The sequence below is a fragment of the Ornithodoros turicata genome, chromosome 4, assembly GCF_037126465.1.
Source record: "Ornithodoros turicata isolate Travis chromosome 4, ASM3712646v1, whole genome shotgun sequence".
NCBI lineage: Eukaryota > Metazoa > Arthropoda > Arachnida > Ixodida > Argasidae > Ornithodoros > Ornithodoros turicata.
In genome coordinates, this window is record NC_088204.1 from 74,927,481 (window position 1) to 74,944,026 (window position 16,546).

At 45.9% G+C, this 16,546-nt stretch overlaps 2 protein-coding genes across 11 annotated transcripts in view; one reads left to right on the forward strand and one right to left on the reverse strand.

Moving 5' to 3' along the window:
- LOC135391877 (prominin-1-like) overlaps positions 1-16,546 on the forward strand; it is an 84,641-nt gene that overhangs the window by 57,036 nt on the left and 11,059 nt on the right. For all 10 annotated transcript variants that reach the window (XM_064622405.1, XM_064622395.1, XM_064622403.1 and 7 more), the window contains exons 11-14: positions 1,642-2,411; positions 15,265-15,354; positions 15,433-15,513; positions 15,980-16,045. In XM_064622405.1, the coding sequence (XP_064478475.1) occupies positions 1,642-2,411; positions 15,265-15,354; positions 15,433-15,513; positions 15,980-16,045 (1,007 nt within the window). The remainder of the gene's footprint in view (positions 1-1,641; positions 2,412-15,264; positions 15,355-15,432; positions 15,514-15,979; positions 16,046-16,546) is intronic.
- LOC135390508 (uncharacterized) lies at positions 9,481-12,222 on the reverse strand. Its single transcript, XM_064620203.1, has 4 exons — positions 11,748-12,222; positions 11,490-11,651; positions 9,609-10,675; positions 9,481-9,489 (listed from the first exon to the last, which is right to left on the reverse strand). Exons 1-4 carry the CDS (start codon positions 12,022-12,024, stop codon positions 9,481-9,483), a joined length of 1,515 nt encoding a protein of 504 aa, XP_064476273.1. The 5' UTR covers positions 12,025-12,222.

Genomic DNA, 16,546 nt, shown 5'->3' on the forward strand with positions numbered 1-16,546 from the left:
TGTTTTTTTTTAAGGCCTTTCATAATTTTTGCTGCCGTATATTGAACTTAAGTGCGATCAAAATCGAGTAAATAATAGTCCATGCAGTGCGTTTTTACTGCATTTTACCATAAGAGACAAGACTATGTGTAATGCAAAGTTATATCATTTGGATTTCACTGTAGCTGTATGTTTTTTTTTCCTGAATTTTGGGGGACTGACTTTTTCCTGCACGGATTTATTTCGCCCTCCCTCCCCTTCGAGTCATTTCCGGACCGTGGAGCGCGAGTGTTCCAGACACCACTCACTTAATGCGACACAAGCAACCACTCGCGCACCCGGGAGTGCCGGACTCCGAGCCGCTCTCCGCGCACACATTTTGAAACGGGTGCCTTGAAGCAGACGACAAGCGCCCAGCTGCTTGAGATTTTCTGCGACGTACTTCCTGCTGAGCGCCGCCAGGACGGCCTTCGAAATGTGGGCTCGCAAGCAAAATAGGGACCCTCTATGTTACCTCAACTTCCACGCGGATATCGGCGGTTACTCGCGGGAGATGCGGAGCTTTAACGCAGACGCCTTCATGCCATGCCGCTGTCTTCGCAGTAAACAGCTTCTATGACTTCGGTTAACAAATTCCCATCGTTTCCATTTCACTGGCTGTTACAAGGAGAAGTCTTCGCAACTGTAGTCGTCTCTTCCAACGTTACTATAGGTTCAAACTAAGCCAACGTGTGTCCTCCGTCCGTGCACTGCACGAGCGGACAAACGGGAGGTGGCACCAGGGAGCGAGCGCTGTAGCGCTCCAAAGTTGCTTTTCACTGTTTAGTGGCCGCTAACCGATTTGAGCGCTCCGAAAGAGGGGCGCCCACTTAACGCAATCGCTGACCATACAGTCGACCCCCGTTTATCCGGACTTCAGTTATCTGGATCCCGCGGTATCCGGACAAAAGGCACGGGAACGGATTTTCCTCCATGTATTTTGTTCTCGTTTACCCGGACTTCAGCTTCCGGACTCGGACAAGAATTCCAGGGAAGGAAAGTCGAAAATTCTTGTAATCCAGCATCAGTTATCCGGACTACCGTGAATAAGAGGAGACGCTGACCCCGCTTCGTCACCCTTTTCGCTGTGTTTGGGTTATTCCCGTCACACGTCAGTGACGTACATTCTCCCGAAGGGGACACAACACACAACCGTGCACGATGACCCCCTTTTCTGTTTGTGTGCGTTCGGTCGCGTTGACCATAACGGTACGTTGACCATAACCCAAGAGGGCGCCGATGACGCCAGTGAGAAAGAAGGCCCCGTTGAGGAAGAAGCCTCCGTTGGGACAGTTGAGCATGCGAGATCGGCATTAAGGACTGCACTGACATATTTTCTAGCAGTGCAACAACGTGGCTCAAGTCTATGCAATTAGCAAAAGTTTTCAGGAATCGAGTGCCTACACTACTATGAAACAACTGTCATTCACGAGCTTTCTGTATTTTAATTAAACCTTGCTCCGTAGGACGTTTCTATTCGGTCGTTTCATTTATCCGGATGCCACGGTATCCGGACGGATTTCGCCGGGAACGGCACCGTCCGGATAAACGGGGGTCGACCTTACTTGCATTTTTTCCTAAGAAGCGTCGCGGCTCGTGTCACATTGTTAACCTCATTCACAGAAATCAACAACAAGATTCGCGAAGTGGGCAACAAGCTCAAGTCTATGAGCGACAATAGCTACAAGTACCCGATCAGCACTGCCACCATCCAGGAGTCTGTGAAGGGGGCTCGAGAGTGGATCAACTACGCCAACGAGTACATCGGCTACTACCGGTACGCCGGCATCAGCGTGGCCTGCATCGCCTCCGTCGTCTTCCTGTTCTACTCCCTCGGCCTCATGTGGGGGGCGTGCAGCAGCCACACTGGACCCTGTAGCGCCAGCACGGGCGCCACCCTCTTCCTGTGGGGCGTCGCGATCTTCTTCCTCACGTACGCCATCGTCCAGATTCCCATCACGGCCATGTACGGGATCGGGACCATCGTGCAGCGGGCCGGCTGCGACGTCGCCGTCGCGCCGGACAGCAACACGACCCAACGCCTGCTGCAGCTGGTCGCAATGAGGCTCAACTACAACGAGCCACTTGTGCACTTTGCGGCGCGGAGCATCACCAAGTGCCGCAGCGGCAACTGGAGCCTGTATCGGCTCCTGCAGGACGCGGAGAAGGACAACATCAAGATTGGCAACGTGACGCTGCGCGCCGTCGACTTCGCTGCGGTCGAGAACTACAAGAACGAGCAGGGTTTGGACGATAAGGTGAAGGAGCTGGCGGACAAGCTGGAGAAGTCGACGCTGAATTTTAAGCTGATCACTCCGGAGGCCCAGAAGATGGTGGAAGACTTGAAGCAGATCTCCTTCTCCACGGTCGACGTGCAGAACTACTTGCACAAGGTGAGCGGGGCTTTCGGTGTGGGCATAATCATTTTGGATGGCCAAAAAATGGCATGTGATGCAGCTCTTGCCGGGGGGTCCCCGAAATCTACCATTTAGAATAAACGCTTAAGAATAAAACATTCAAGAATAACCCGGTTAAAATATACACGTTTAAAAATATATCTCCTAAAACAAACCGATTACTATCCCCGCTTAGAGATCACCGTTTAATAATCCACCATTAAAAATAAACTGTTTCAAAATCCCCTCACCATCTAGCACGGAGGCGGGCTGTTGCAATTTGCGCCGGGTTAGGTTAGGTTAGGTTAGGTTGGTTAGGTAAGGTAAGGTAAGGTTAGGTTTGGTTTCGGTTAGCTTGGGATAGTTTAGGCTAGTTTGGTCCTGTGAGGTTAGTTTAAGCCGCTTGCTTGCAGTTCACCTTGATTTGGGCCATACCACATGACTCTAGCAACTGTAGGGTGGATTTGGGGGGATTCTGAAACGATTTATTTTTAACGATATATTCTTAACCGTGGATTCCTTAGCGTTTCTATTTAAACGGGGATATTTCGGCGATTATTTTGGTGCGTTGATTTTTAAGCATATATTCTGGGAGATATATTTTTAACAGTGGGCACTTACGCATTTATTTTTGAAAGATTATTTTTAATGGTTGCAAACGGGATACACCCCTCTTGCCTCTGAGAGTAAAGTGATCGCTGTACGGGATTCAGATCATGCTATCCGTAAATAAGGGAAATGCGACCACCTTGTCGTTACACTAAGTCCCCCCTGTCTGTCGCTGCTAGGGTTGCCACCAGGCCGGTATCATACCGGCAGGGCCGGTTATTTGCTCGCTCTGCCGGTTGCCGGTAGGAAGGTGATACCGGCAGCCTTTTGCCGGTATTTGTGGCTCAACACCTTTCATACGGGATTTTCCTCTCAACATTCCATTACAGCTCGAATAAATCTGGAACACAGACCCAACTCCGTAGTCACCAGTCGTTTTCTTAGTTATTCATTATTATTATCGCTGTTGTCTCGAGCGAGTACGCTTGTTCTTTCTTTCTCTCTCTCTCTCTCTCTCTCTCTCTCTGTATACTCTCCACCCCTCACCCACTTTCCCTTTCCCGCGAACATTTCCTCCTTTCCCTCTATTCCACCTCCTCTCCCTCAGCCGGTATTTTGCACTCCGAAAGGTGGCAACCATAGTCGCTGCTGGACTTATACCTGACGCCACCTAGATACGGAAGGCCTGCTCGTTGCCTCCTCTCCCTCCTTCGCTACGTGGACATTAAGAGTCGGAATTCGTCTGCTACTGCAATTCTCGACGCCCTGCGAATTCAAGGACGCGCTAAATGGTTGCAGCTAATTTGGAACCTGCAGACCGGAATATTTATTACAAAAAGTGCGACACGCTTTCCAGAAAATCACTTTCGAAAAAGATTGGGGCCGTTTTGTGCTCTCTTCTTTTTTTTTGCAAGTTTTCCCAGGCTATGTAAGTATTTGTCCCTTCTATGCGTGTTCCAGCCTCAGAACATCAATTGCCATCACGTTCAACAGATGCCGCTTGCGTCGATCCCGTCCTATGAATGTGTGTGTGAGCGAGAAAAACATGTAAGAGTGAAATGGGTATGATTGAGAGAGTGGTTGGTTTGTCCCTCCAGATGACGCACCCTTGGAAGTCACTGGGGAGGTGTGTTAGCTTAGCTCAGTTGGTAGAGCCCTGGACCGGTAATCCATAAGATGCGGGGGGGTTGGAGTCCTACAGCTAGTTAACCTTTTCAGTGACTTCCTCCTTTCATCATTAATTTCTTAGGCACTGAGGCTATGTATGTATATTTGTCCCTTCTATGTGTGTTCCAGCCTCAGAACATCAATTGCCATCACGTTCAACAGGTGGCGCTTGCGTCGATCCCGTCGTATGAACGTGTGTGTTAGCGAGAAAAACATGTAAGAGTGAAAGTGGGATGAGTGAGAGAGAGTGGCTGGTTTGTCCCTTCAGATGACGCACCCTTGGAAGACGCTGGGGAGAGGTGTGTTAGCTTAGCTCAATAGGCCAGTTCAGAAAATCCCATGATGCCAAGCGACGCGGTGCAGTATGGGGAGTTGATACCATGGGAGAGAGGGAAATCAGTTTCGGTATGGCGGGCTAGTTTCGGTTTTTCTCCTCCACCTCGGCTGTTTCCGGTCGGCGGTCGCTACGGCTTTACCGGTCGGGACGCACGGACACTGCTACTGCAAGCAAGATATCGCGTTCCAACGACTACGACCGTATTACGCACATGGCGTAAGTATTAAGAACAATCTACTCTCTCATTGAAGTGAGGATTAGTAAGAAAACTGTGGTTGCAAACAATAATAACTTGTTGTCAATAAGTATTCACAGGTAACACTAGTTTCGGTTGTGCGCGGCGTGCACCGTCTAGCTTTAAGTTACGTTAGTGTGCTTTCCACATAGAAAAAAAATGTTTATTTAGTCAGCTTGGACTCAGATGGGAAGATTTTATCGGTATGGAAACAGCTGGCAAGGCAATCAAAGCATTGACGATTCCGTTGAAACGAACGACGTAGTACATGCGCGGTCACGGTTATCTGAAAGTGCCTTCGCAGCCCATATTACCTATTGTTGAGCTTTAAAGTGTTAAGACAGTATTGCATTCGAAGGCAGACCACTCGCTGCACGTGTTTATTACTCCAAAGCATTACACATGCCGTGACGTTGCCCACATACATGAGGCCGACAACGGCAAGCCCTTTCACCATCACCACCACCACCATTACACATGCAACGCCTGGAGATTGAGATGGGATAAACCGCGGTGTGCCGATTTCAAACAAGCGTACGCGAACACTTCGTTGATATAAACATACCCTAGTAGCACAATTTGTTCGCGGAACGTTATGGTAATGTTTTATTCAAACGTTGCAGAAACATGGCCAATGTCCTCTGTCAATCTGTTCAGCAACGTTGCTGGAACTAGTTTCCGTCACGTTTCCACAATATTGTGACGCCGTCACAGCAATATCCTTCAACGCGGACACAATATTGCCTAATGAAGGATGAAATACTACCAATCTTTATTACCTACCTAATATTACCTACCTACTTTCATATTTTATCGTTAATTTCTTAGGCAAATTGAGGCTTTGTATGTAATTGTCCCTTCTGTGTTGTTCCAGCCTTAGAACATCAGTTCTTTCATGTTCAACAATATTTAGGCAACAGTTATGTAACATTCCTACAACACTGTAAAGCGTTCACATCCATATTTGTTAAATACACCACAGCTAGCACCCAATGGTATGGCAACATTTCATCAATGTTATACTGCAGCGTTGTCCAAGCGTTGTTAATGCCCACGACCTTACGTCATTTGCAACATTAATTTGTAACATTCGAGCAACGTGCCCACAACACAGCAACAACATTGTGGCACTGTATGTACACATTTTTCAAATCGTGTCTACATAAGTGTCGTGCCTCTCCCGCCTGACTGGGGGCCGGGGAGACCTGTATTGTGATCAAGCTGGAGAGATACCTATGGAGGTAGACAACAGTTTGGACGTCCCACTGGATAGAGCATATACTGAAACACAAACTGTTGGGGTACATCCATTAGGTGTAGTGGGGCGTAAAACATTTGTTACGGTGATGATGCATACCATGTATCTATAATGAGTCAAGTATACCCAACAACATTCCTGACATCCCTTCCTGTCAAGTACCATGTTTTTAAATCAGGCCTGTGCTACATGGGATATTAACTAAGAGGAATGCACGAGACCCCCTCGCAAAGCCTGGACACATTACGAATATGTTGCCTGAAATGTTGTATTTCTCTTCAGAGAAATATCACTGTAATGCTGTCTAAATGTCGCAAAATTACAACGCAAATGTTGCCTCCACATTGTATTTGTGATGGAGAAGTATGGGCATAACGTTGTCTCTGCATTGCAGAAACATAACACAAATGTTGCCTCAATATTGAATTTGTGTCTAAAAAAATATGGCTGTCATCCTGTCTCACTGTTGCAGCAATGTAACACAAATGGTGATCTAATATTGTATTTCTTGCTGGAAAACTGTGGCTGTAAGGCAGTCTCAATATTGCAGAGGCATAACACAAATGTTCCCTCATATTTTATTTGCGTTGACGGAATATGGCTGTGACGCTGTCTGAATGTTGCAGCAACATAACACAAACGTTCCCTCGACACAACATGTCAACTAGTATGCGTTTACTGATACGCTGCTTCGTTAATAATTGTTATGTAGCCTCCGGTCGTACCTTGTCTGGCGGTGTGTTACCCAAGCATGCTGATTAGTCCATACGAATAGTGCAGGTTTCGAAATTTAGCTGCTCAGGTTCATTGCCAATTTTAAGGCTACATGTACTTGGCATATCTGAAGCGGTTTGACCACATTTCAGATTTATGTTGTATGTTACAGGCAGAGTCATCATGTGAAAGATCTCCCAAAGGGTCCCTGGACCAAACAGCTTAAAAGCTTCCCAAAGGAGTTTTGTGAAAAGTCCATCTTGGACTATCAGAACTCCGTGGGTGCGACAAAACACTACGTACAAGGCTATGCAATGTTCAAGGCAGACAAAGTTCGAAATGTGCTACTGCATCACGCCACAGACACTACAGTGAAGGCTACAGTGGAAGCGTCGTTTACACTGCGAAAGGAATATGTTGCTTCACTTCGTATTAATAGAAATGGCAAAATTGGAGGCGGCTATTGTCAGTGCCCATCTGGCAGTGGTGGCGTCTGCAAACACGTGGGAGCTTTGGCATGGTTTCTTTTGGACGTGATTCGTGCCAACTGCTCTTATGTTCCTGACAAAGTTTCGTGCACTGAGCAACCGCAGAAATGGGGTCGCAGCCATGCTAAAGGGAACCTTCAGTGCAACGAGTTTCCACAGCTTGTGTTTAAGAAACATGTTCCGGGCAAACCAGCAGCACCAGCCAAACGGTCGAAGTTGAAAGCTGAGGTATCACCTACAGAAGATGCTCTGAAGATGCTCGCAAATAATATAGCTGCAAGCAGTATGGAATCCCAGATGCACGCCCGAATATTGCAAGAGGCCAACTATCAGCCTGTGAGAAAAGTACAATGCAACACCACCATTTCACAACCCACGGAAGAAAATCCCATCAGCCTGCCCATACAAGAGCTGTGGAAAGAGTGTGCTGAGTCACATACGCCAGTACACAGCATCAACCTAAAGGAAGCACAGGAGCTCGAGAGACTCACACGTGGCCAAGGCTCTGTGAAACTGTGGATGAAAGAAAGGTCTACTAGGTTGACAGCTTCCAACTTTGGTGACGTCATCAGAAGGAAAGCAATAGTAGACCAGAAGTTCATCGACAGGATATTTTGCAAGCAGTCCCACAGCACAAGATATATGAGGATTGGACAAGAGAACGAAAAACCAGCCATACTGAGATACAAGAAAGAAAGAAATGTCCAAATTTTTCCTGTGGGACTTTGTGTGAATCCTGGAGTGCCAGACCTAGGTGCCTCCCCTGATGGTCTCGTTTATGACAGAGAAATTAATGGCTATGGACTCCTCGAGGTTAAAACGCTGGCAAAAGCTAAAGATAACAACATGCAAACTGCAGATGCCCTTGCTTCCAATATGGCGCCCTTTCTAAAGGACGGAAAATTGAAGCAAACACATAAATATTATTTCCAGATACAAGGTCAGCTGGCTTTGACCGGACTTCTGTGGTGCGACCTTGTGGTAGACAGTGGTAGCGGCAGCCCCTTTGTGCAAAGAATTGAATTTAATGATCACCAATGGAAAGCAACAATGCTTCCAGCACTGCTAAAATTCTACAGCTCCACAGTGAACAGCAACAAATCATTGTGTGCTTAGGTCAAATGTATGTGAGACTATCATCATTCGTTTCATTTGAAAGTGTATTTCCATGAAGAGTTGCATAACAAAGAGTAACAAAGGTTTTGGGACGTTTCGACGTCTATACGGACGTCATCTTCAGCAAAAGAAAACGCTGCCTGCGAGTCCTAGGTAAGTGTGACAGTGGCCCCTTATGGTTGTTGCAGGAACTCTTTTCATGATGTATGTGCCATGACTGAAGAAATATTCTCGCTCCCATCTGTGTTCACGTGCCAGTGTAATGGCATTGTCGTAGTTGAAAGTGATTTTCAACTTTGACAATGCCACTACACTGGCACGTGAACCCGAAGGGGGTGAGAAAATTCCTTGGGTCATGGCACATACATCATGAAAATAATTCCTGCAACAACCACAAGGGGCCACTGTCACACTTACCTAGGACTCGCAGGCAGCGTTTTCTTTTGCTGAAGATGACGTCTGTATAGACATCGAAACGACATTATGGTTTCCATAATAAACAGGAGTTTGTGTGAACTGTATTTATTCTTGCTACTTAGGTCCTGTTTCACCAATGTTGGTTAACTTTGAACAGAGATAAATTCTTTTTTGCAAGCGTTAGTTGATGTGACAAATGATTCAGTAACAACTCCTTTAGTGAAGCGCAGTTATGATTTAATTTCAAGTTTAGTGACTGTTGACCTCTGTTCAAGTCTCTGTTAATTGCCATTGGTGAAACTGTACCTTTGTCATCTTGACACGGAAAGCAGGTCAGCTAGACATCCGCTTTGCACATGGCCGGTTCCACAAACACTGACTGACCCGCGATGAAGTGTCCCTTAACTTGAAGGTAGCCATCAATTTTCTTTTTTGAATAATCTTAGTTATGTACGATGGGTTCCATTAATGCTAGCTACCATTACAGAAAAAGAGTTGAGACCTAATTTCAAGTTCAAGGACGCTTCGTCAACCTTAACCAGCTTTGGTGAAGGTGGCACATAATAGTGTTGTGCAGAATACTAACAGTACTTGGAGCACTAATGCTCTGAAAAATATGCAGTAATTCACAAGCCTTTTTATCTGCGACTGGAAATAACACACACACACACACACACACACACAAAACGACTAATCACAGTACTCACGTCCTTGCTGGCACGCGCGTTAAACCAATACTGTACAAGAACTCTATTAGCTTGACAAGGCACTCTCATTCCTGACCTTCACACCCTCTATTAAGAAGCGGATTGTCAATAAAATTACACAACAATGCACAAGTTTTCCACACTGGGTTTAGCAGCTTTGCCATTGAGTTGTGAAAAACATACTTCAAAATCCGGAATGTTTTCACCTGTCGAATAACACGTTCGACATGAATACGTGCCTTCGCAATGCTTCTTGTTCTAAGTTCATCTGCAACTGAGAGCTGAGGAGCACCATTTAAAAATGGTGGAATGTTGAGGTCGACCTTCAGTGTGGCCAGGTCCTCCGCAATGATGAAGCCTCTGTCAGCCATCACTGAATCTCCCTCCTCGAGTAAATCATAAAGACCACTTTGCTTGACTAGTGCCCTGTCTGAAATTCTGCCAGGTGCAAGATTGCTAACAAAAGTGACAAAACCATTGGGAGCTATTCCAATGAGCCCCTTTGCTGTATTGTGACTCTTGTAAACAGAGTAGGTGTCACTTTGAACACGAAAGTCACTTGGAGTTTCGATGTAGAGTTCAGTGCAGTCCAGTATCACTCTTGTTGATGGATAGGATTCCTTGAACACAGGCGGCATGAAGTCATTGACAGTTTCTCGAGATGGCCATATTGGCGTTCTGCTGAGGTACTCGCTTAAAAACTCGGTCCAAAAGGAGAGCATTTCACTAATGTATGCACGACTTGTGCTGTACCTGTAAGCCAAGTCTCTCTCAAGCAGACCGACTCTTAATCGGATTAACACAAGAATCAACTGCTCTTCCAAATTAAACCTTTGTGGTCTCCCACTCTTCGTTGATCCTTGACTGCACGTCTTCCTATAGTTCTCATAGCCCAAATGAACAAATTCATAAAATCTCTTGAAACGCTCAACTGTTTTAAACCCAGTGTAGAACTGCAATTTCTCAGTATCTCTGGCAATGCTTAGTGGTGTTGGGTTCAACCTCTCCTGATTAGCTTCTTTCTCAACCAGTTTTCTCTCAAGATCAAGAACTTGTGATGAGAGTGCTTGTTGCTCCTTCAAAAACTGCTCCTCTGCAGCAGAAAGCTTCTGACGCAAATCTTGCAGTTCCTTCCTGTTAGCTGCATTTGTTCCGTGGAGTTCTGCAATGCTTTTCTGGAGGTCTGCTTTCTCTTGAAGAAGACACAAGTTAATACTTCGAAGTTCCTCATTCTCTCTTGAGAGCTGTTCGAGTTTACTGCATTGTTCAGATCCTAAAAAGAAGAAAAAAAAAACACTCGAGTTAGTTCTTGCTCCTCAGTGGCACAAGATGGTGTTCAACATGCTGCTCAGTGCACTGAAACATTGTCATGCAATGAGAGAAGAACAAGGATGTACGACGCACATGGAGAGTGTTACGCTGACATGGATAGTTTGCAAGTGAGTTGCGGCAATGTCCAACGTTAATGTGGCCAACAATCAAATTTCAACATGAGACCCCTGCTCTAGACCTCTTTTTGTATGAGCCATGAATTCTGTTAGCCCGAAATATAGCCTGTCGAGTTAGACGTCCGGTTGGTCAGGGTTCTTCCAGAGCTCAAGGATTAGTCTACCAGGGGCTTGTTAGTACTTGACAAAGGCTCGGTTTCACCAACGCTGGTTAACTTTGAACCGAGATCAAGCGTTGCTAAAACTTGAAGTTAACGCTCAATTCTTTTTTGCAAACGTTAGTTGGTGACGTGATGAATGTTTCAGTAACAATAACTCGCTTTTGTGAAGCACAGTTAAGCGTTAAATTCAAGTTAAGGGACCGTTGATCTCGGTTCAAGTTTTAATCGGCGTTGGTGAAACCGGGCCAAAGTGATGTATGATGGTGCACCCCCTCTCAGTACCTTTCTGTCGTTTGCAATGTACCAGCCCCCCTGCATTTCTGCCTACACATGCCTATTCGATAGTTATTTTCCTCAAGTTTAGGTGTCTAAAAGTAAATTTTATTACTAGAATGTTGCCATGAGTTATCATTACAAACAACAATTTTAACCTGAGATTATGAATGGGGAGATTCATCACCAGAATGAAAAAAACTACCTTCTGTCTCATCAACAAAGTCAGACTGACTTAGGAAGTGTTCAGACTCAGAGGACAATACATCTTCTTCAAGACTCATGCTGGACACTTCCTCGAAGGAGGTTTCCACAGTAACCTCCACAGACACATCCAGAGGGGAAGACTGGGCAACTTGAGATGGACCTGCATACATATGCATATGAAGCACCCAGTATGTCAGCACTTGTGTATGTTGTAGGAAATCATGTTATACATCAAATCGACATTTCTTGTACGCACATGTCTGAATGAATGTGCCAGGCTTCAGGAGCCGTGGCACCTTGTCCATGTATTGTTTCTTCCCGCAGACATTGAAGTGTGCACCACATATCTTATGGCTGGGCTTAGGCTGCCACAGTTCTGGCAAAGCTGTGTTTTGAATGATGGCTTGAACCCATTGCTCACGGAGGCTAGGATCTTTCGGGAAAGAGTGGTAGGACACATCCCTGTTGCGCAGCTGAACGTGCTTGCAGCTTGGGATACAACAATGGCATCCATGAGAAGTCGTTGACGGCATTGCTAAGGAAGAAAAAAACAGTTTTAGTACTTCAACGTGCGGTTGTAAACATTGAAAGTGCTCATGATGAGACACAGATTTTTGAGAGAAGAGCCAGAACTTTGAAAGTGTTGCATCAGCCAGATGCTGAGGAAATATCTCCTTTCAAATGAAGCAAAAAAAAGGAGCACACGACACAGGCAGACACACACAAGCAAAGTCAAACAGAGCTTAATAATGGCTCGCAGGAAGTGCAAACATTTGCAGTTGATACACAACAGCTTTGTTGCACTTGTGCTTCCGGTAAAGCAGGCGGTACTGTAATACATTATTGCATTGCACATTATTGCATTGTGCAGTATCACACAAAGTTGATACTTGCTTCTTGGTTAGTTCCAACGAGCAATGCCTGACGGTGACATCATTCGCAACACACAAGTACATAAAATAGTTGCCTTGAGTTCTCGAACTCTACATCAACTAATGTCTACATCCCGCTGTGACGGGTCACAACAGTATGTACAATTAATAAATCTCCCTTCAGATGTTCAACTATAATCCCTTTTTAGTTGATTTCACTCGAAACAGATGAGGTCTTCTCAAGACAAGCGAGCATAGCGAACCGCGCGTTTGTTCTTTTTCCAACGAACACCACCGTCATTATTGAACCACATTTGCACTTTCCCATCCCATGTTCACAGATTATAAACAACCGTAGCTAATGCAGCGTGGTTTCGTAGCAAATGCCACCGGTGTTACGTCGCTACGAGATCGAGAACGGCGTAATATGTACATTAGCGTCCGCTACCTTGGCACTTAACTAAGCAATAACTTCGGTTTTTTTCGTTTTAAAACAGAGATAGAGCGAAATGTGCTTACCTGTGCTTGTGTGAATGAGTACAGCAGACGTAAAGGCGAATTCACACACGTAGCCGGAGGAGCTCACCAAGGTAAACTAACATGGCGACCAGATTTCGAAACACTTCGCTTCCCGCGGTGAGCAAGTTCCCACAGTGCCTCACGACGAGAGGGAATCATGGGATTTTCTGAACTGGTCTATTGGTAGAGCCCTGGACCGGTAATCCATAAGATACGGGGGGTCGGAGTCCTACAGCTGGCTAACCTTGTCAGCGACTTCCTTCTTTCATCATCAATTTCTTAAACACTGAGGCTATGTATGTATATTTGTGCCTTCTATCTGTGTTCCAGCCTCAGAACATCAATTGCCATAATGTTCAAGTTTTCCCACTTAGTACGCGGCGACGTTCAGTCACCACTCGCAGACCACTGTCGTTCGTCTCCATGGCTACGACAGCTGAAAGCACGTTCGTGATTGGCTGCTCCCATTGAAAACACGATCCTGATTGGCTATTAGTTGTTACGTCACGTCGACGAGTCACCAGGCCTCTCTATCCAGGTGGTGTTGCTTATAGACTCTTTTCATCTGACGTCACTGTCGCAGACGGCATAGCCTTTCCCCCTGCTTGTGGCAGCCATACTTTTGTGCATGGCGCGTGCACGCTACCAGCATTAACTGTGGTGCGAGCACGTGCGAACACAAAAGTATGGCGGACGGAATGAGGGCAGTGAAAAGGGTCTATACCCATATCACATGGTCAACGTAGAGTGACAAATGACTGAGAGGCCTTCGATATTTCCAATCGCCTTTGAACTCAGCAGAGCTGTACCGCTGCCACACGAGCAGTTTTCGACGGCCGTTGAAAGTTTCCACTTTCGCCACCAAGATTCTGCGGCACATCCTCTGGCCACATTGTGTTTTGCTTATGGTTCGCTTTGTCCGCTTGCCGCAGTCGTTGCATCTTTTGTCATTTTCTGTATCTCTTTCTGCTTTTTTTTATCACTTCTATCACCTTTGTAGTAATCAGTGAGTGAATCACTCTTTGAATTCCACAAAAATTGCTTTGCCACTTACCTGCCAGCCGCTTGCATCTAACAAAACGTTCATGCACAAACTAAACAACAGTAGAACCTCATTAATTCGAAGTTGAGTGGACCGCAAAAAAAATTTGAATCAAGCAGCAATTCGAATGAAGCAAACCTGGACACATGGTGAAGGAAAATATATTTGTTTGCTGAACAACTTGCTCATCATCATTTACCGCTTTCCGAAAATGACATATCTCACGTCACCGTTCGTTCAAGAATGGCTACGGAGTCCATCAGATCCCTGTGCGTGTAACAAACTTCCGAAAGCAACGGTGCGCGTGCAGATTCATCGCTGGTGCCGGTGTCACTCTATTCATTTGGCAAGAAGTAGACTTCGAAGTGGATCTCAACAAAAGCAGGGAACGAAAGCAAGCCATGACGCGGTTCGCGTAATCCATGATGGCAGCACATCACAATTCACAGGGACAGGGACGCTGGCTGGCAAGGAAGCGCGAGGAGCAAGGAAATTGCACCACATGAATGGCGGCTGGGATAGGGAAGTCAGCAAGGGAGCAAGCATATGGTTTTTATGGCAGGCTGTCGTTGCGTTGGTTGGAAGCCGAAGGGAGATGATGAAATTCTGTAGGAAACTTAGGAAGTAAGTGGGATACGGGCCAGTTTTCTTCAAGATGTAGTATATGCCTTCAGATAAAATGAAAGAAGTGCTTAACACGAAACGTCGCGGAAACGATAGACACAGCCATGCGGCACCGTCGATGATAGCGGTTTTACCGTGCCAATTAAGGAGGCTGTTTCAAACTATGCATTACCATCAGGACAGTGTAAGAACTAAGAACAGAGCACTTGCTACCTTCGTTTTCCTTTGTGACAACCTGTGAGCTAAGCCATCATACATTCTGAACATGCCATCGCTCTTTACTTTCAGTCTGTTGTCTGGTTCACTTTCAATGGCAGTGCACGAGTTCATTGTCAAAATTGCAAAATTCATGAAGGATCTTCGAGGTTGTTTCATGAAAGCGAGTCATTCTTCCGTTGTGAAAATAATTTGACTGTACATGTTCAGGTGAAGATGTATCAGTGTGCATAGCCAGTACATTAATTCATATTCCTTATTAGCTTCTTTCAAGTGCATATCCTGGGGCATTTTTCTAAGGATCAGTACCAAACAACTACGACGAAGCTTGCTTCTTGGGCTTAATTGTTGCAAGTTAATACTATTACACGCCTTTATCCTATGATGGGATATTCGATTCGACATTCGAAAGGCAATTTTGCTGATATTTGTATTCAAAAAAATTTCAGTGTGTGCGCACCTCAAATTACCTCTAAACACACTCGTTTGCCCGTCTGTAGGTTTCAGGGAGTCCTACCCTTACCGACCTGGGCAAGTTTGCTAAACAGCTACACAGTGCTGCCTCTGCAGTGCAGCAACGGGAACCTCAAGTAGGTTGAATTGCTTGTCAGTGTGGTTGGAATTGAGGTGCCTCAACCCTTCCTCCTATCCATTCTTTTCCCTGTCAGACCGCGAATGAGCTGACACAGTCTGCACAGAGGCTTGAAGACTACCAGCGAAACTTGGTGCCAAAGCTAACGCAAGAAGTGGTATGTATATGTACACAAACATGGTTAAGATGCTTTTGTTACGTCGGGCCTCGAAAAGCTGAGAGGAAGTTTGTGGATTTCGGACATGCTCTTATATCCCTGCCACACGTGCACTCTTCAATGATCATTGAAACCAATCGTCATTGAACACGCAAGTAGCGCCATCTAGGGTGTAACGTGTCAACCTTTCAGGAAGCCTTGGATCCAATGCTTTTTACGAAGTTGGCACGTTACACGCATGGTGGCGCCACGCGCGTGTTCAATGACCATTGAATTTAATTACCATTGAAAACTGCCCCTGTGGCAGGGGTTATTATACACCTGTCACACGGACACTTTCGATCCGCATTGAAAATGCCGCGTGACGGGGGCATTATTGTAACAACCCTGTATTTGCGACATGCGAGAAAAAGAAAAGAAAAGCAGCGTGTCTCATTCTTTGTCAACATCTTCTTCCCATACTTAGGCAACACTGAGCAAACAGCTGCACGACCTCGACAAAATGATCGTGGTCAACGGAACCGGGATTGTCGTAAGTAAACGTGTCTTCCCACTCCGCCTTTTCAGGGTGTCCACTGTCTGGAGAACCTGGACCTTTCACTGAATTTTGATAACGACTGGAAAAGTCGGGGGGGGGGGGATTTCCAAGGTCGCGGTCAAAGCCAGTGGTGTAGCCAGACCTCCAATGTAGGGGGGGGGGGGGGGGGGGGCTCAATACAACCCCCCCTCCCACTGATCCTGTGTGCGACAACACACACATACTTGTGCACACTGCAAACTGAGGATGAAAAAAAAGGAACGAAAATAGTTGATTTGGACATTCACAATACGATTACATGTATAGGCTGTCATGACCAATGAGATGGTGTCACGAGATTGGAAGTATTTCGAAAAGCTCATACTTTGAAAACCATTCAAGAGTGCTTCCTAGATAGATGCTATGAAGTGTAAGAACTTTCGCGATCGTCATGCTGGTCTCCCCCATTTATTATGTTCTCCTCGGATTTGCATGATTTGTGTGGGTAGGTCCGTG